The sequence below is a fragment of the Callospermophilus lateralis genome, chromosome 8, assembly GCF_048772815.1.
Source record: "Callospermophilus lateralis isolate mCalLat2 chromosome 8, mCalLat2.hap1, whole genome shotgun sequence".
Lineage (NCBI taxonomy): Eukaryota > Metazoa > Chordata > Mammalia > Rodentia > Sciuridae > Callospermophilus > Callospermophilus lateralis.
Window position 1 is genome coordinate 112433252 of NC_135312.1, and position 19882 is coordinate 112453133.

Here is a 19882-nt window from a genome sequence, read left to right on the forward strand (position 1 = left end):
CTAGGTGCCTACATAATTATTAAAGATTAAGGTTAAAGGTTTATTCTTCTCAGAGCCAAATAGTGTACATTTAACTCTAGCCATTATGTACCTTGTGTGCCCTGTGATTTTCATTCACACTGAACCAATAGTAAAAGCACATAACATGTGTTTTGTGTAAATTCATACATTACTAGAAATAGTGCAAACACAATATTAACATGTAATTAAACCTTTACAAATAAATGAGAGCATATTTTATATATGGAGTTTGAAGAAGTCACAAATTTTAAATAGATATAAATTATCAAGTCTATTCCACATAAGGACTAATATTTAACTGGATCCATCACTTTTCTATCACTCCTTAATTTAATGGCTCAGAGTCAACTCTAAATTACTGAGCAAATGAAAAAATGAATACTTTCACGGAGAATTTTGAAAACGAAATTGCTAGCAAACCTTTCTGAAGTCAGTGCTCACTTGTAAAACATAGTTTTCTTAAAGAAAACTATTCCAATTGAGCACTGATAGTGCCACAAATTATCCAATAGTTTCATCAACCAGATTTCTCTGTAGAAAAGACTGCTACCACTAAAATGCTTTTAGTATTTTCAAACTTTAAAAAAGTAATAGGAAAACAATTTACCAGAAACACTTTACATCTACTATTTGTTTGGTATCTGTTTCAGTTATTCAGGAAGTCCTCAAAATAAACATAAATGGCTTTAAGGCATTTAACTTAAATGAGTAATTTAGAAATTTCTAGGGCAAAATGTCCATATATTTCTTTTCTGGGGGATGCTGAAGATTAAATATAGGACATCATTCGTACTAAGCTTGTGTCCTGCCACTGAGCTATATGCCTAGTCCCTAATATATTCCTAAATAAGCATAGTCTAATATAATAGCCATTAAACACATGTAGCTAGTCAAACAATTTAAATAAATTTTAAACTACCAGGCATGGTGGCACATGCCTATAATCCCAGCGATTCAGGAGGCTGAGGCAGGAGGACTGCCAAGTTCAGGGCCAGCCTCAGCAACTTAGCAAGACTCTGTCTCTATATAAAAAACTAAAAGGACTGAGGATATAGATCAGTGGCAAAGTGCCCTGGGTTCAATCCCCAGTACCAAAAATATAATAATAAATTTAAAACTGACTTTGTCAGTCACAGGAGTCATATTTTACTTCTACGTGTTTATTCTCTTTTTGAAAGGAACAGGATTCGTTCAAGCATAAGGAACAGGAACAGAACTCTTACAGGGGCAAGAGGAGCCCCCCAACAGGGACTGCCCCACGAGCTATATTTTAGGGGCTCATTAGCCACATGTTGAATGACACATATTATTGTGATATCCACTTGTTACTATGGCTCCTGGCTTATAACATCCCTGCTCAAGGAAGGTCAGTGAAATTAGAACTTTTCTTCCCTAAGGCATAGATCTTCCCTGACTTTCTGTCTCTGACCTGGCCATAAAGAAAAGCACTCTCTAATTCATCCTTGTCCAACAGTGGGTCCTAAGACCCTCCTCATTCCAGAGGGGTCCTGAGGAGTGCTGAGCCGAGAGGCCACGAAGCAGCTGAGCACGCAGACCTACTGGCCTTCCCCACTAAGCCCCCTGATGAGGTCATATCCTTTCTGTCTAAGCAAATTTTGACACCAGTGTCCATGCTTCAATCACGGACGTGCAACAGAGTCTCCACAAAAACACGGGGTTTGGGGAGTTTCTGGATAGCTGAACACAGGCTATGGGGAAGAGAATGAGCAACATACATGTCGGGAGGGCAAGGCACCCCAACACTACAGGGACAGAAGTTCCTGCACTCGGGACCCCTCCACACCCGGCTCTACGTATCTCTTCAACTGGCCGCTTTGCCTATATACTTTAAAAGGTCCTTTATCACCAACAGCATGGCACACTTCCTTGAGTTCTGGGACGCACTCTAGCAAGTTAATCTAACCTGAGGAGGGTGCTGTGGGAACCCCAACTGTGGCCAGGCACGCAGAAGCTCCTGAGGCCTGGTCCTGGGGTCTAAAGTAGGGAGTGTCTTGGGAGCTGAGCCCTCAACCTGTGGGATCTGACGCCATCTGAGGCAGAAAGCTTGCTTGCTGGAGCAGAGAAATCCCACACCTTCTGAGGTCACAGGAGTGACCTGTGGTGGGAACATATGGCAAGAGCCACTGAATTTGAGCTGGTTTTTCCTTCCCTTTCTCCAGCAACCCAGACACAGAATATTCCCATCATCACGAAAAGTTCTGTTGGTTCTCTCCACTCATCACTGGTCTGATTCTCTTTAGCGAAATTAACAGCCTCATATGTGTATCTTAGCAAATGAAATGTGTATCCTCAGCACCACATAAAAATAAAATAAAGATGTTGTGTCCACCGAAAAACTAAAAAATAAATATTAAAAAATTCTCTAAAAAAAAAATTTCAACCTATACTGTTAATTAAACAAAATTACTTAAACAACACACTCTTTTCCGCAATCTGTATCTGTTACTTAAGTCGAATACCTTTCATAGCTATGATTTAAGCTAAATATCTAAAGCTACTATTTTGACCTAGGGTACCAGCCTACATATGCTCAAATGTTGGCCTGATTTAATTATTTTCATCAACAGAATGAATTTACTACACATTTTTAAAATAACCTTCCTATAGCATCCTTTCACTCTCTGCTTTAACACCAGGCCTCCCATCAGACAGCCAAGCATTGTGAACTCACGTCGGCGACAGTCCATCAGCGTGGACTCAGGCACCTTAAATCGAAGTGAACCCCCTGCACCAGGAAGCCTTCCGCCCACTTTTAGTAGTTCTCTTGCTCCGAATCCTTCCACACCAATTATGTCAATAACAGTCAAGTTATTCCTACAGCGAAAGAAGATAAAATTAAAAGGCATTACCTCCCCGTTACCAGGTACAGTGCACTCAAAAAGAATCAACTTAAAGAGCACGGCACCTCCCGCCATCCAACAGAATAAGGGTGGCCACGGCACGGGAAGCGGCCCAGGGCAGCAGTGTCCACGAAGCTGACCACAGCAGGAATGGGTGAGCAATCATGACTGCTCTCTAGCCACTGGCCACAAATGGAACCTCAGATTTTTTTCATAATAGGCACCAGGATGGTGATATCAAAGAGAAATAAATTGGTAGACACAAATAGTAATAAATTTAGACAAAATAATGAAAACTGTTTACAGGGTGAATTGGGGTATTTCATAGTAATTGTGACAAAAAGACATTCTGCCTTAGGGATGATTCTAGAAATAAGAGGCTATTGTTTCTTTTGAATCAAAGACTTAGATTTCACCCCACAAACGGCATACATCTAAGTTAAATTCTTACCAAATAGTAACAAATGTTTACATTTTCACAAATTGAAATCCTGATTTCTAGGATGAAAAAACTAAGTGAAAATGATGTTCAAATGATACACACTGAACTGAAAGCCAGTATAATGTAGATGCCACAGAAATGAGAAATTGTTTTGATTTTTTCTAATTATGCAAAACAATACTGAAATATCTCAACATCTTTATTTAACCACTTAAAAGACTTCAAGTGATAAGATCTTAGATGATTGATACCATTAATGGAAAAATATTGTGTCTATCAATACAGAAACCAAGCAAAGTGAAAAAATTGCTATAAAAAATTTAGACTTTCTTTTTGAGTCTAAGACAGTGAAGTTTATCTCTGCAATTCTTATGACCTTAGCTCTCCAACACAAATTAACTTCTCAACAGGACATTAAGGAATCCTAGTTAAAAGGCTTAAAAGAACAAACTCTTAAGTTCATTTTAGCACATTTTCTTTTTAGTAATATTCACTTGCAGAAGAACAAACTTTAAGGGAAGTTCTAAGTAAGGATTTTTTTTTTTTTGCCAGTTGATCTGATATTAAAAAAACTTTTTAAAAAATCATTAAAATGTCATTTATTAAAAATGCCATTTGTGTTCAGTTTATCACCAATGCAGAGAGCTCCAACACAGATCTGTTATTTATTATATATTTTTGAAAGAAGACTCTCAGAAAGACTACCTAAAGATGAAAAAAAAAAATTAAGTTGAAACCGATTTAGCTGCTTAAATCAGTTAGCATTTAGAAGACGGAACAAGAGCTAAGGGCATAAGGAAAACATGTCTTGAAGTGTTCAAATATTGTTCAGGGAAAAGACAGGGCAAAATTTCAATTATTTTTCTATGCTAAGGACAGAGCAGTCTATCAGTGTGCATGTGTATGTGTGTGAGCTCTGCACTGGGCGAGATGCTGAGTAAAGTGCAGTAACCCGTTGTAGGCATGAGACACGCTCTCTATTAGGAGAGGGCAACCAAGGTACCTCGATGGCCCCTCTCCTCTGCAGCTTTCTATCCTGCAGCACAACCTCCTCACTACAGAATGCCTGAGAAGTGCATGTCAACCATTAGAGAGATTGAGACAGACAGACTGTGACAAGGACACACCTACCGGATCAGTATGAGTGAGGTAACTTTTCCATAGTCAGCTGGGGTGAAGACTACACCAACCCTTTTCATTTCCAAAGGCTGCAAGTGCAAGTGGAGGGTGCCAGACCTGGGTTCCTCAGAATGCACACCCTGCAGATTACCAACAACACAATTAAACAACTTGGCTGTCCCACCGAGCAAGTGTCCATGTTCATGAAGTGCATTGTGGGGTACAAACTTTAACTTCCAGATCTGACCAATCTCATCAACTTTGTGTGCATGTGGCAGGTAGGGGTGCTGGGGGATGAACCCAGGACATCACATATTACATGGCATAGGCAAGCACTCTATTGCTAAGCTCTACTCCAAGGCCCTCATCCTCCTATCTGAACTTGTTTATCCTGATGACTTCACATGACAAAATGTTCCTAAGCTGATAGGCAGAGGCTGCAGGGCAATCTGAAACCAATGCTGGGAAGGGGATCTGCTTCCTGGCTTGGATGGGAGTTGAGGTTAGAAGTCCTCCATACAGAGATGTTTCAAATGGAAAACATTAATCAGAAAACTGACCAGAATGTCTCTGCCCAAATATGTCTTTGTCCGAGCAATATGAAAAGACCACCCACCCTCCCTGGACAACCTTAGATACCTTTAAATACTGTACTTAAGTTTATATAAAGAAACCATCTTTTTTATATTCAGTCTCTCCAGTCAAGTCTCTTCACATCCTTCTCTACTCTGGATTCTCTAAGATTTCTTTCTCTGAAAAATCTCATGTCCTAAATTTTAATATTTGAGATTTACTTCTTGATCTTCCTGCTGCCTTCTCTCTAGAAACTATTTTTTAGAGCTGTCATCCTACAAGCTGCAGGAGTATTTCTGTTTCCTATGTTTTCAACTTTTAAACTTGTGGAACTCTTCAAGTCTTGCTCTCACGTCCCATGCTATCTGAAAGAATAAATGGTGACGGTATTTGATTTATTCATTAGAACTATGAACTCCAGGGAGCAGAAAACCCTGCTTTATACACAGAATTAAAACACTGAACAAAAAAAATCTTGCTGATTTCTGGTATTAAATTTATAGTAATTATAACACCATTTAATTAAATGTTTTTTTTTTTGGTAGGTACGCGCCAGGTATTGGACTACTTAAGAAAATGTAAAAATACCAAACAATCTAAAATTTTACAAAGCTTACTGGAAATCTTCAAACATGAAAGATGAGGCTCAAAGGGGATAAATAATTTGCCCAAGCAAGGTTACACAAGTGAAGCATGGAAAAACAGGGATTCAAAACTTTCAGTGTCCAATTCCATACACTCAACCCATTAAGTCCCTGGATCCTACATATAAAACACCCATAAAAACTTGCTCAATTTAGGTTTTTATATGTGTCCTATACATAGGACACTGGGACATAATGAAATTGATCAAAAGGACTATATTTCTAAAGCAAACCAACAAAATTACAATGTAAGAATCTTTCTCTACCCGACAAAGAGTTTTAACAATTTTTATTAAAATTGAGTGTCTTCACGGCACTGATACTATTCTTTTTGACAATATAATAAGTTAACAGTGGTCAAAATTTTCCTTATTGCAAAAGCGTGACATTCTTTTTTTGCTACAGTGATTGAACTCAGTAGCACTTTACCACTGAGCTCCACCCCCAGTCCTTTTTATTTTTCATTTTGAGACAGGGTCTCACCAAGTTGCTGAGGGTTTCAATGAGTTGCTGAAGCTGGCCTCAAACCTGTGATCCTCCTGCCTCAGCCTCCCAAGTTGCTAGAGAGTGCACGCCCTCCAGCAAGGTATGATATTCTCAGGAAAAATCTGCACAGGTTTTTCCAAATGAGCTATATTATGCATTCAAATATAACTAGAATATTCAGATATAAAAGAAAATGGCCTTATTTTTTCAATTTCAAACTACTTATAATTTAATACCAGTATGGAAAAACATCTCTTAGTATTTTGGACTAACTGCCCCCCATACTCTAGATACTGCCTGGTAGAAAATGACAGGAACAGTGTGGGCTTCTGAAGAACAAAACCACGCCCCAGTGCAGGCTCCAACCCTGGTGGTGCTGCCTACTACTGTCAACAAGTCTGTCAAAAATCCACTTGGAAATCTGCTTTCATTTGTTTTGTTTGAACTCTCTGTGGTCCTCTTCCCATTACTCCAGTTAAGCTAGAGCAATAGTATACTTTTAAAGGGATAGAGAAGAAAAATAAGAAAATATCCAACATATTAAGTTTGCATGTACCTCTGTGTGTGTGCATTCTTTGTAACAGATGCTCCCCTTTTGAACTGCTTTCAAACATACAATATCTGTGAAACCAAGACTCAGCAATATGAGAACTACTGAATGAAAAATAAGAAAGCAGGCTGCGGAGTCCCTACGCTCACAATGTCCTCGCCACGTGACATTTTCACTCCTAAGTATCTGAAAAGACCTCATGATTGCCCCTTAAGGTGGGAAATCCCTTTATAAGTGAGATGAGAACCAAAGAAACTGGGTGACTTGCTATAAACATGAAGGATGACAGTAAGAGAAGATTTTAAAAATGCATTTGCTTTTACCTTATCTTGCCCTAAAAAAAAAGAAAAAAAAAAAAGAATTAAGTGGACCAAGGAATCTTACGAGATCATAAATTCTGGAGTCTCAAGTTTTATGGTTTTCTACATAGGTCTGACTCCATTGTTATTTCTTCATTCACGTGCATCTAAATCATCAAAATGATTTACAGACTAACATGAATCTGACTCTAACTAGTTAATTGGAAAAACCTGCTATGCGTCTTTCATGCCTAGAGAATGAAAATAAGAAAGCCACACACAGTTCACACAGCCATCTGAACACCAAGACAGGGGCCACGTGCTTCTGTGGCCAGTTTGTCAACATTCTTTTTTCTACTGAAAATGCCATCCTACCCGGTAAGAGCAAGCTTTGGTGAGCTGGAATTCACCAGTTGTGAAATTAATCGTCTGCATATCAGTGCCAAACCTACAAAGCAAAAAAAAATTTAAATAGCATTGAGATCTGCCAATGAAGAATGAATACATAATACATGCTTATGCACATGCACATTTACACACAGGAATGCATGTGTGCGCGCATAAACAACTCATCCTGTCTTGACACTACCTGTTCTCAGCCCTGCTCCAAACCCACCCATATCTGGTTTACTCCAAGAGCTCAATGAATCTTATTCAATGAGTGACTCTGACATGCTCCTTGGCAGTACAGAAACATATGAAGACAAAAGTGCTAAGTATAAAGCTGTTTATTTCTTCTCCAAATGGTTCATAGCTATGAAACCCAAAAGGAAGTGATTCTCAACCAAAGGCAATTTTATCCCCACCCCAAAACATTTGGCAACGTCTGCAGACATTTTGGATGCTGTGGCTGGGGAAGCCCTTTAGGAGGTAGAAGCTGGAAAGCTGCTGAACAGCCTTCACTATACAAGACAGCTCTTCCTCCAATACACAAAGAATCATCTGCCCCAAAATGTCAACATTGCTGAAGTTGAGAAATCTGGGGACAATGGCACATCTTCCTAAACGAAAAGTTACTAACGGTCTGCATAAAAGTGTGATTATGTAAAAACAAGATACAACAGGCATGAAAAAATACTATCATTCTCTTGTTTTGTTTAACTCTAGAGTAGAATATATAAGAACACTAAATTGGTCTTTCTTTTTGTGGCACTACTGACTGAACCTTAGGCCTTGTGCGTGCTAAGCAAACACTCTATTCCTCTCTGTGCCCATGGCCCTCTTATTTTATTTTGAATCAGGGTCTTGATAGTTGCCCAGGCTAGCCTGGAATTCCCAGTCCTGCTGCCCTAACCTCCTGGGCAGCTGGGATTATGGATATGCCACTGACCCTGGCTTTAAACTCATTCCTGAATTAACCAAAGATCATCATGATTTAGATTCTCAATTTTAGAAACACGCATGAAAAAGCATAATGATAAAGGTTCCCTAACTCAAGAGTGCTCTGTTGGGCTAGAGACCCAAGGCAGTGACAGGGAAGGTGCCAGGTAACACCCAGAGCCAGGAACATCCACTGAATACCTGCACCCAGGGACCGGGCACCCCAGATACACAGGCTGATGGGTTCACAGTGTGTACGCCCACATCCAGAGCCCAGGAGAAAGCAGCACAGGCCTCCCAACAATTCCGAGTCCTAAGGGTGTTTCCCAAACTGCCCACCAGAGGGTCTTCCTACCATCTGTGCAGCAGGCGTGCCGCGGCTTCGGGTTTCGGGTACAAGGAGAGAGGCAGGAGCTGCAGGGAGACTGGCAGCGAGGACGGGTTCCTCACCATAAAGTACTTCACCTGGACGCGAGGAGAGGAGGGTTAACACAGCAAGGGCACAGCATCCTCCCAAGACATTCCTGAATCTAATCACAACTGCGCACAGCTCCAACAGAGGGGCAGCTTAGAAAACCAGTGGCCTCAACACGTCAAGAAAATGTCCATGTGTGGGCTGGGCTGGAGCTCAGTGGCAGAGCACATGCCTAGCGCACGTGGGGGCACTGGGTTTGAACCCTAGCACCACATTAAAAAATAAACATACATAAAGGCATTCTGGCCACTTCCGACTACAAAAGTTCTTTTTTTTTTTTTTTTCCCCAGTGTCCATGTGGGCTGAGGGTGTAGCTCCGTGATAGAGCAAGTGCTCTGCACAGGACTGATCCCCAGCACCAAAGGGAAAAGAAGAGAAAAAAATGCTACGTCATGAAAGGCAAAGACATGATGAGAATATGAGAAAAGACTCGGACTACCCGACAATGCGGTCATATCCTGGGGTCATCCTGAGCCAGGAGGGAGGAAAGTCACCATGAGTTGTGACAGTGAACTCCCTAGAGAAACTAGAATACAGACTGTACCTTGGATAACATTCGGTTAATACTTCATTTTATGATTTTGATCACTATATTCTGGTTATATAAGAAAATACTTTTATGGGGGAGGGGGGGGCTAATGTTTTATCCTCTCAAATATGTACATGTGAAAAGGGAGAGGGAACGATGATCAAGCCAGCGTGGCAAACATTAAATACTGATTGATCTTGGGGGAAGGGCCACTACTGGGAGTTCTTGGTGCTATTCTTAAAACTTTTCTCTGGGGAGAAATTACTTCAAAAAGTGAAAAGGAAAAGCAAAAGCAGTCTTAGGCTGTCATCCCAAGAACTCAACAAGCACCTATTAAGGTGTGCGCTCTACTCAGAGCATGTGTGAAGGCAGTTCCTGGCCATGAGACCTGACGGGAAGACTGCTGGTGGCACCTCTTTCCCTTTGTCCCGCCTCCTGACACCCTGGGTGGACAGAAGATACCATCCACAAGGAAGGAGGACAACACACTCGGGATAGAAAGCACACAGACGGGCAGAGCCCAGGTCCCCACTGTCACCAGAGCAGCCTGGCCCACTCTGGACTTCCTTTGAGTTCTGGTTAGAAAACCAAGTCCTGCGTTAGCCAAGATCCTCTCTGTCCTCAGTGGCTGAATGTTTTAACTCATACATTTTATTTAGGAAGTTCATATTCAATTCCAAATCTCTCTGTTCAATGCGTTCTCTGTCTCCTTAAAATTTCACGCCTCTTGTTCTGTAGGGCCTTACTCAAGGTGCCCTTAGAGCATTAAAGTGTGGACTTTAAATTGATTCTGGTTCTGAAACATCTCCAGGCAGATTTACTCTGGTGTTCTGAAGACCTCAGCGTTGTGGTGTCACTGGCAAAGACAGGGGAAGAACACACTGTCCTCACCACACTGTTCCTAAGGGCAGTTGCGCTGAAGTTTAACACAAGGCCAGGCTCCGCAACCAAACGAGGCAAAACGGAAACAAAGGACTCTGACTCCTTGGGTTTCTTCGAGTGGGCGAAACGCATCATTCCTAAAACACTCCTCCTGTGCAAAGAAATTATTTTGGAAAATAATTTTGACATTCAAAAGGAAAACCATTCAACACCACTCCCACCACAAGGAACAAAGGCTCCTGGGGAAAATGGCTTGTGCTGGGTTTGGGAAGCAGAAGGTCTCAGACCGACTCTCTGTGGAGACTGAGGGCACAGCTCAGTGACAGGGTGTGTGCTTAGCAGGCATGGGGCCTTGGCTCAATTCCCGGCAATTCCCCCAAAACACTCAACCTAGAATGTTCTGTTCCCATGGAGAGCATGAAAGGCTCCAAGAATGATGACAATGTAGCAAAAAGACACACAAGCCACGCTGAAGGGCCCCCATGCCAAACTTGGGACAATTGAGCATCAAAAGCAATAAAGACAGTAACTGAGTGCAACATGCTAACAAAACTATAGGGATGCTGGAAAGAGAGGCTCTTTTTAAAAAACAAAACAATATCTCACAATAATTGTAGAATGGACAAATGGAAACATCCCTCCCCATCTTACAGCCACCAGGCGAACGTCACTGATTCGGACAGTGATGTCCCATGAATTCTAAAACCATGGGATGAGAGGTCTCTAGGGAATGGCAAGGGTAAATGATATCAGATTATCACAACCCAGTTTTTTATTAATCACTAAAGGAAAAAGGTGCCAAATGTGGAGAGACCTCTCACCCGTCAGCTACACCACATAATTCACCCTCACCATGCTAAACAGACAAATTAACATTCACGGACCTCCTGATGGGACCCAAGATCGACCAGGTAATTCACATTCTCGCTAAAAATGTTTAACCTGAATGGAAACTTGAGGAACCAAGCATAAAAACCGAGAGTGTGGAATGTTCTTACAGCTGGCCCGGATTCGACAAAACTTGTCAACATGATGAAAACTGAACAAAAATAGGGCACTAGTCTAAAGGCTACCAAAAAACCAAGACAGTCAAATGCAACGCATGGCCCTTGGATGGACCTGGTCTACAAGAAATGAAAAAGACAAAAATGATCTTGCTGGGTCAGTCGGGATGATTTTAATACAGACTGCCTATTAGATAACACAACTAATGTCAGAGCTGAGTGGGCTGGGGACAGAATGGTGGCACAGTTAAGAGAATACCCTCCTCAGGAAATAACTTCCCAAGAAAGCACTGTGGGCTGAAGTAAAATAACAGCACTTTCCTAATAAAGCACAGAGGACTGAAGTATGCTGATAATGAAGATTTTCCTAATAAGATATCAAGGGCTGGAGCAGGGTGATATTTTACAGCTTCACTTTCAAATGACTCAACAAAAAGTGCGACTATGTGAACACAGGTAATACACAGAGAGTAGGGGGAGGGAGTGGGTAAAATGGGAACACAGGGGACAAACTGGAGCCAAGGACCAAGTGAGGAGTCATGACACTAACCCTGCAGCTCTTCTAAGATGTGAAACTTTGTCAAAATAAAAATGCAGAAACATCATCAACCAACCAAAAATTAAGGAGTACAATTTGAAAAAAGGACTATGTGGTAGTTTTCCCCCACTGTTCAACAACAGAGAGAGGAAGATAAGAGACGCACCTGCAGACGTTGCCACTCTTGTGTTTCTTCCAACTTTCATACAAGTTATTTGCAAGTTCGAAATCCACATCCCAGGTAGACCAATCCAGAGAAAGGGCCCCATCCCAATTAGGATTTTCTAAAAGTTAGATCAGATTCAATATTTAGATTTACAGAAAGTACGACTCAATTCGTTCATAATACCACGAACTAACCGTTAGACTTCTCAAACCGAGAGGACAGTAGAGAGAATCAATGCCACTCTTCTCCTCTCTTCTTTACTAAAAGTCCCTCTAACTCAATGGCAAATGATATATCAAATTAAACAAACATGTAAAAAAACGAAACCAAATCGATTATGTAAAGGCATTAACATAAAAGACACATGGTTCATGAATACAGCCTGAAACAAGTTAGAATTATACTTGCAACATTTTTAACAGTTTTAAATCTAAAATGCAAAACTGTTTCCATGGACATGTTCCTCATCACTGTCTGAGTCTTTCCACATACTGTAGAGTGCGGAGGGAAAAGCCCGCCTAGACCAGGAGCTGATCCTCTATAAGGTGCATGTTGTTCACCTCATCCTACTCATCTGCTCTGTGCTAAAGAGGGGATCAGTAAGAAAAGGTGGGACTCTCCCAAAAGAAACATCTGTCCTTTAAAACTCTTAATTATCTTCATAAATCAAAATGAAAAAAAAATAAAATAAAACCCCAAGTTAGAAACTGCTTCCATAACAACACTAATGGCCTCTGTCACACATCATCAGCAGCACTGCCTATGATATGTTTATGACACTATCATTTAAGCTCTTTTACAAAAGAATCATAATTTTCTAATTTTTCCTGGTGACAAGGCTGCACTGATGATCAAACAATATTATTTTTAAAAATCCCTTACAAAAAGCATAAGCTATTTAAGAATAAGAGGGCATTATTTACACAGTACCCTTTGTGTGTCTGGAGGACTCTAACCATTTCAGGTTGTTCTGTCAGTGATTAAGCTAAGAACAGAATATGATGCAATTATTTTTGAAAAAAATTATTCCATCTACAAATGCTAACATCCTTCACTGCTTCCCACTTCCCCCAAATTGGAGTTCTACAGAAAGCCTAAGGGCAAAATACTTACCTGCTTTTGATTTTCCCATGAAATAATGCATGCCACAATGTGCTATCACTTCAAAACCCAGACTCCCTTCCTAGATTGAAAAGTAATATATGAATAACTTAAAACACAACACTCAACATAAAAATCCTAATGCACTAAAATACGAAGCAGACACTGGCCTCCTCCTCAGTGAACTCCCCTTTAACCAGATGTCAAACAACTAGAAAGTGATGTCTTGGTTTCCTTTCTCCTGGAATCTGTTCTGAGAACTCGGAGCCATCTCTCTCCCAGAAGGGCCACTAGAGCAGATCCTGCACAACCATTACAGCCCATAAGGACAACCGTTGGGCCCACAAGACACAGCGCTGTCACGTGAATTAAAGATGAAATTAGTCTCAGGACATTCCTAGTGGTTTCTGTCCTTTTGGTTTTTTGTTTGTTTTTAACTGTCCTCTAATCCTCTGAGAAACTGTCTATCCATCTATAGAACTTCTGGCTACTCAGGGCATTTAATGTCCCACTTCTCAGTTTTGGGAAGTACAGATTTGCTGCTTCCTCATGCACCTGAAACCTGCCTCCTGCTCCCTCCCTTGGTCACTCTTCTTATATGCATCTCTTGTTTAGAAAAAGGAAATTTCTAAGAAATCTTTCCCTGCTCAAAATATGGATAAATGAAATTAGCTTTACATTTTTGTTGAGTTTGATTTGCAAGGTCCTACCCTTCACACTTATAGCTTAAACATGAGCATTTCTAACTATAAAAATATCAACACCAATAAGTGAGAAAAATCATAAAGATGGTTGCATGAATGTCTCATAGTGAAAAATTAGAACCCAATATTATATAGAATAGCTTGGATCAAAAAGAAGCAATAATAACTAAATGAAAAGAAATAAAAAGTTAAGAAAAAAAATGAGACATGATTAAGATAATCTAAATTAAACACAATTTACCCAGATTTTAGAAAACACTCTCTTGTGAACTCTTAGACTTTCAATTTGTCCCATTTAAGAAAATTCAAGGATTATAAGCAAAACTCAAAGTCACTTAAAAAGAGATCTACCTAAAGCATTTAAACCAATGTGACTTATCTCAAGGCAAGGCCCTGAGTTTCATCCATGGCACCACTATATTAAAAAAAATTTTTTTGGAAACAAATGAAAATGGAATCTATTTACATGCTTATCTTTCAATAATCAATTGCTTCATGAAAAATAGACTCTTTGCAAATAAAAATTTCCAAATCTGAAAAAACTGATCTAAGATTGGCCTGGTAATGGCCTTCAATTTCTTAGGTAGCCTTAAAGAATCTGAACTTAACCCTGTTAATAAAACCCAAGCACCATAAGTAAAAAGAAACAATAAATATCAAGAAATTTATAACACACATGGTGTTGTAAACAATACCTTGGTTGGTGCTGAGAAAATCTGTAGAGGTATTGCAAAAATGGCACCTATGTTTGTAGTCAAAAATATATTGGTGAATAGATTTATGGCAATGTCTTTAACAGCAAGTTTCAAAGAAAATATATTCCAACAGCCTGGAGGTAGAAATAAAGGGCCAGTGAAATTCAGAATCTAAAAAGAAAAGAAGCAAGAGAGATTACTTTTCCTAACACTGATTAGGATTAAAATAATTACAAAGTATGATGTTGAAGTTCTTCCATATTTTGGAAAGCACAATTTTACTCAATTCATTCCAGATCAAGGATGGAAACATTTCTTATAGAAATGATAGGTTTCAAATACTGCTTAATATGCCTGTATTTTAAATTTCAAAAAAGTAATCTTCAAGTGATCATAAATGGCATTTTCAAAAGCCTACTATATTTTACCACAAATAAGGTATATAATTACTATACACAATCTTGTTTATAGAAATCATGTACTATAACATTTTTGAGTAATAGTTAAGAGTAAATATTCTTACAGAATATAATGATGCTCATTTTGAGATCCATGAAACAATTGTGTTTGAAAAAAAGAGAGAGATCCTAGAAGTCATTCTAAAGGTTTTTAAACAAAAAGGGTTGCTTTAAATATAGGTCAAAATTAATGAGTTTTGGGGCTGGAGATGTGGCTCAAGTGGTAGCGCGCTCGCCTGGCATGCGTGCGGCCCGGGTTCGATCCTCAGCACCACATGCAAACAAAGATGTTGTGTCTGCCAATAACTTACTAACTAAATAAATAAATATTAAAAAAAAAAATTAATGAGTTTTTTTGGGGGGTGGGGTACTGGGGATTGAACTCGGGGACACTCAACCACTGAGCCACAATCTCAGCCTTTTTGTATTTTACTTAGAGACAGTGGCTCACTGAGTTGCTTAGCACCTCGCTTTTGCTGAAGCTGGCTTTGAACTTGGGATCCCCCTGCCTCAGCCTCCCGAGCCGCTGGGATTAAAGGCATATGCCACCAGGCCCAGCCAAAATTAAATTTTATAGATATGAATTTCATCACATTTGACTTTGAAAAAAGCTTAAAAAAGGTTAACACTGGAAGGAAAACACCATACATACCTTTAAAATGTGCCTAGCCTCCTTGGAAACAAGCACATCCTTTAACACAATGTTACGATCAAAATGGTTGAGGTACCATATTGACCACACTCCTGATATGTTCTCGTGACTCTCCACATGAAACTGGGCTGCAGAAGGGTCCACTCTGAAATACCTGTGAGCACAAGACACCCATGCCATCAGCGCAAGTCAGAGAACCACAGCACTCCAGGGAGACCAGATGCCAACGGGGGATGCCACAAGATATTATGGATGCTGCCAAGGACCACCATAATCACCTCCTGAATCATCCGATCACACCTGCAACACCTGAGGGCCAGGGCAAAGTGGCCCCACCCTGACCAGGGCAGCTCAGGACAAAAGCAGGACCCAAATTCTACTCAGAAAACACCATCTGAGCACTCCTTCCCTCACACCTGGCGGCCTGGCCCAGAACCTACTTCAAACTGAATTATTTAGTTACTCTTTCCCATTCTGCCAAGGCACCTCTCCCTGCTTACTAGCAGTGTGAACGTACAGCAAAGAAAGTCCAGGAAAAGACCCATAGGACTCACATGAGCTATAGTTCTGAAGACCTACTAGGGGAGGAAAATACCCCAATACGACTTCAGGGGAAGCACAACGAACCTACCCCTGCACCACCGGAGAGGAGAGGCATGCTTCTAGTGCTGGAGTGATTTTTGATTTCTTCACATCTTCTATCATCCCACTGCCACAGGACATAGCTGCTTGAGATATTTAAAAAAAAAATTTTTTAAAGTGAAGCATAAATACTTTTTCTTTCATTAAATCTGAACAAAAAATAAGGTATAGTTTTTATAACTTTTTCTTAAAGTTTTTTTTTTTTTTTTTTTTGGTTGTAGACGGACACAATACTTACATTTATTTATTTTTATGTGGTGCTGAAGATTGCCTCACCCAGGCTAGGCAAGCCCTCTATCACAGAGCTACAACCCCAGCCCAAGTTTTTATTTATCACTTTTTAATTCATTTTTTATCACCATTAAAATAGTGAATCTATATTGTATATATGGCAGCATGCTCTCTCAAATGCTCCTGTCTATCTCCACTAGTTTGTTCCAGTTATCTGGAATACAGTGTCTACCTCCCACCACTCCCCCTCTCTAAACCAATCTCTCAATTTTTTCCTGATGGGAGTGGGTGGGTCATTACTTGGGGATTTCTTTTACAAAGATCTGTCTTCATCATAAATAAGAGGAAAGTCCTTAGATCTGCCAGATGACAAAAGTGAAAAATGAAGCTCACTGGTGTTGAATCTTAACTCTCCTTTTTAAAGTTATACATACGGTACAAAAACAGAAATTCAAATACTCAAACAAAAAATGTGATTCTAATGTGAACCTTGCCCAGACTTTGTAATTATCTTAAGAGAGGCAACTGCTGGAACTTTCTTAAGCACTGTCCAGGTGTTCTGTGTATATACAGGCATGCAGACACACTTTCAAATACCTACACGTCCACATACAGCTTGCACTATATATCCATGGATGCTTTTTTTTTTTTTTTTTTTTTTTTTAAATTTGTGGTGCTGGGGATTGAACCCAGGGCTTTGTGCATGCGAGGCAAGCACTCTACCAACTGAGCTATATCCCCAGTCCCTGTGGACACTTTTCACAGACTGCTTGCACTGCATATCCCTCGACACTTTTTAGTAGCTCCAGGGTACACCCTTCTATAGATGTGCTCAGGAGTCACCTAACAAGTGGGTGCCTTAGATTGTTCTGTTGTCACAAAGAACAGGTTCAGGCTTGTTCTGGTTGTAGCTGTCATTTGAGATGGGGGGGGGCTTGCTGTATTGCCTAGCTTGGCCTCAGCCTATGTTCCCATCTCAGCCTCCCAAATAGCTGATCCTATAGGTGTGCACTACCATACCCAGTCTAGGTACAATTTTGAATAATAGATGAATATATCTGTAGAATCATTCCTAGAACTAGAATTAAGGATTGAAGAGCACATATGTGCATTTCAAATATTTAGAGACTGTCCATTTTCCTTCCAAAACAGCCTGCATTAACTTATATTTCAGTGAAAACTTCAACATGTTTTCTTTCCTAATCATTACCAACACAGAATATTAACGACCTTTCGCTCTTCATTGACATAAGTAATAAGCTACATCTCATTTGTTGCTTTAAATTACATTTCTTTAACAATGAGTGAGGCTGGGCATGTTTTCCTATCTCTTTGAATTCCTTTACAGAACTCTTTTTAGCCATAAGAACCCAAAGACAGGACTGGGTTTATGTCACTAGACATTCTGCATCACATTCTATGCAAAAAAAAAAAAAAGGAGAACAAAATTAGAGCTACACAACTACACTACCTGAGAAAGTGGCCCCTCCAATAAACATGTACCTCTGGATCCTGCAAATCACCAAGTTACGCTTTAAACTCAAAATCCTATACATATAGCAAAATACACGTGTCATCAACAAGAGCTTTGATGTCACCCTATCTCTTAGAAACATTAGGGCTGTGGCTTATTAAAACCAAACCCATTTGCTTTTTTTTTAAAACCATGCCTCAGCTGCAGTTTGAGTATCTGCAAAGAAAAAATTACCAAACAAACAACTAGATAACAAAAAAAAAAAAAAAAACCCTCCAATATTTTTAAAATGTGTACCTTTGCAACTAAAAGAGGCGATCTTTGTAAAGTTTGTTGTAGAAGTAGGCAGCAGGACTGGTTCAAACTGAAGAGACAGAGCATCTCTCTGTGAGAAATGATGTACATCCTGTAACAACAACAAAAAGTCCACATTACTACTCTTAGCCAGAATACTTACCCATTCCAAACCCACTCTGTTAAAATAAGTAAACAGCAGAGACTGTATACCTAGCAACTGCTCAGCAGATGTGTCTGTCACAGCAGGGAGGGGGTGCTGGCACCCACCCTCCAAATAAGGCTTCAAGTAAAAGAATGGCTTCAAAGGAGAGCAAAAGAGAGTGTGTGCAACTGTTTCCACATCTGTCCTGAAAGACCCTCATGTTCTGCAATCTGATGCACCCTTATGATTTCAAGTTCTACTTTGTGTGAGAATTTATAATTACCTGTATCCATATAAGGCTGTTTCCTGAATGTAATATATACATATTTACTGCTGATTCATCTGTTCAAAAGAATCAGAACAATGAGATTAAAACAAAGAGCCATCTCATCTCCACACCTTAATGATTAAACATTCCTAATAACTTGTTTTTTTCAAAATGGAAATCAAAACTGGGAGCCATTTTCTTTTATGTATTCTTTTAAGTCACACACAAAAAAAGATACTTACAAAATGACTGGCCTGATACCATCAGCTCTTAAAATGGTGTACAAGAGTCAGGAAAGAAATTCTGAATTTAGGGTCATCCTGGTCTTTTCTACATCACACTAATCACCTGGACAGCCTCAAATAAAGCTGTTTTCCTGCTCCTTGGGCACCCCTGCATTTCCTTATTTAGACAACTATATTCAGAAAGAATGAAACTCCTGGCATCTTCAAACACATGCTTTCCTTTTAGCCTTTACCAACAGAAAAGTTCCCCATGGGGCAGGGGCCTTCTCCACATGGATGTCTACCTGGCCATCACTACTCTGGCCAATTCTGAGGACTGGAAGTTAAATGATGTTTGACTGATTAGACTGCCAACAGCACTGGGGTGCAGCTCAGTGACAGAGCACGCACTTAGAATGCATAAGGCCCTGGGTTTAGCCCCAGTACAAAAAAGCAAGACTGCTAAAAAAAAAAAAAAAAAAAAAAGTTTTAAACTATGCTTTTGTATACGTTTGTACCATTTTTAAAAATATGAATACACATATACACTCACATAGTGTCATAAATGAAGAATTATAATAAATCCCACATTATGAATTTCACAGATCATAGGATGTGTGTCTCCTACAAAAGTTCTTAGAAAGTCAAATGGATGAATAGGTTGTTTCTGATAAATAGGACACCTACATCCAGAGGTTAAATTCATAGAACTGAACACAAAAATTTTACTCTAACTTGTCAGGCATCCAAGAATCACCAGCCCTCAACTATTAAGATACAAAACAGCATGACTTGTTCAACAGAGCTGCCATGCAGTAAAATTGGAATAAAGAGCCATCAGACTTCAAACACTGAATATTTAGACTACCAAGGCCATTTGATTTGTTTACCATCTTCAAAACATTAAAAAAAAAAAAAAAAAAAAAAAAAGCATTTACAAGGAGACTCAGAACAGTCTGCAATAGTTATTTAAGCCCCTTCCCCAAATAATATAGCCTGGTTAATAGCTGCAGGCTGAGAACCAGTTGTTGTTACACTCCCTCTCCCACCCCACCCCATCCCAGGTACTGGGGAATGAACATAGG

At 39.8% G+C, this 19882-nt stretch overlaps 1 protein-coding gene across 3 annotated transcripts in view; it reads right to left on the reverse strand.

The window, feature by feature from the left end:
* The window catches only part of Tmem131l (transmembrane 131 like), a 167360-nt gene that overhangs the window by 41515 nt on the left and 105963 nt on the right, over window positions 1–19882 (reverse strand). For 2 of the 3 annotated variants that reach the window (XM_076864820.2, XM_076864818.2), the window contains exons 10-21: window positions 18589–18647; window positions 18164–18272; window positions 16151–16247; window positions 15520–15673; window positions 14410–14580; window positions 13023–13092; window positions 11910–12027; window positions 10211–10352; window positions 8671–8780; window positions 7371–7443; window positions 4456–4583; window positions 2714–2856 (exon numbers count right to left, since the gene is read on the reverse strand). In XM_076864820.2, the coding sequence (XP_076720935.2) occupies window positions 2714–2856; window positions 4456–4583; window positions 7371–7443; window positions 8671–8780; window positions 10211–10352; window positions 11910–12027; window positions 13023–13092; window positions 14410–14580; window positions 15520–15673; window positions 16151–16247; window positions 18164–18272; window positions 18589–18647 (1374 nt within the window). The remainder of the gene's footprint in view (window positions 1–2713; window positions 2857–4455; window positions 4584–7370; window positions 7444–8670; window positions 8781–10210; window positions 10353–11909; window positions 12028–13022; window positions 13093–14409; window positions 14581–15519; window positions 15674–16150; window positions 16248–18163; window positions 18273–18588; window positions 18648–19882) is intronic. The other variant, XM_076864819.2, reaches the window with a different exon arrangement.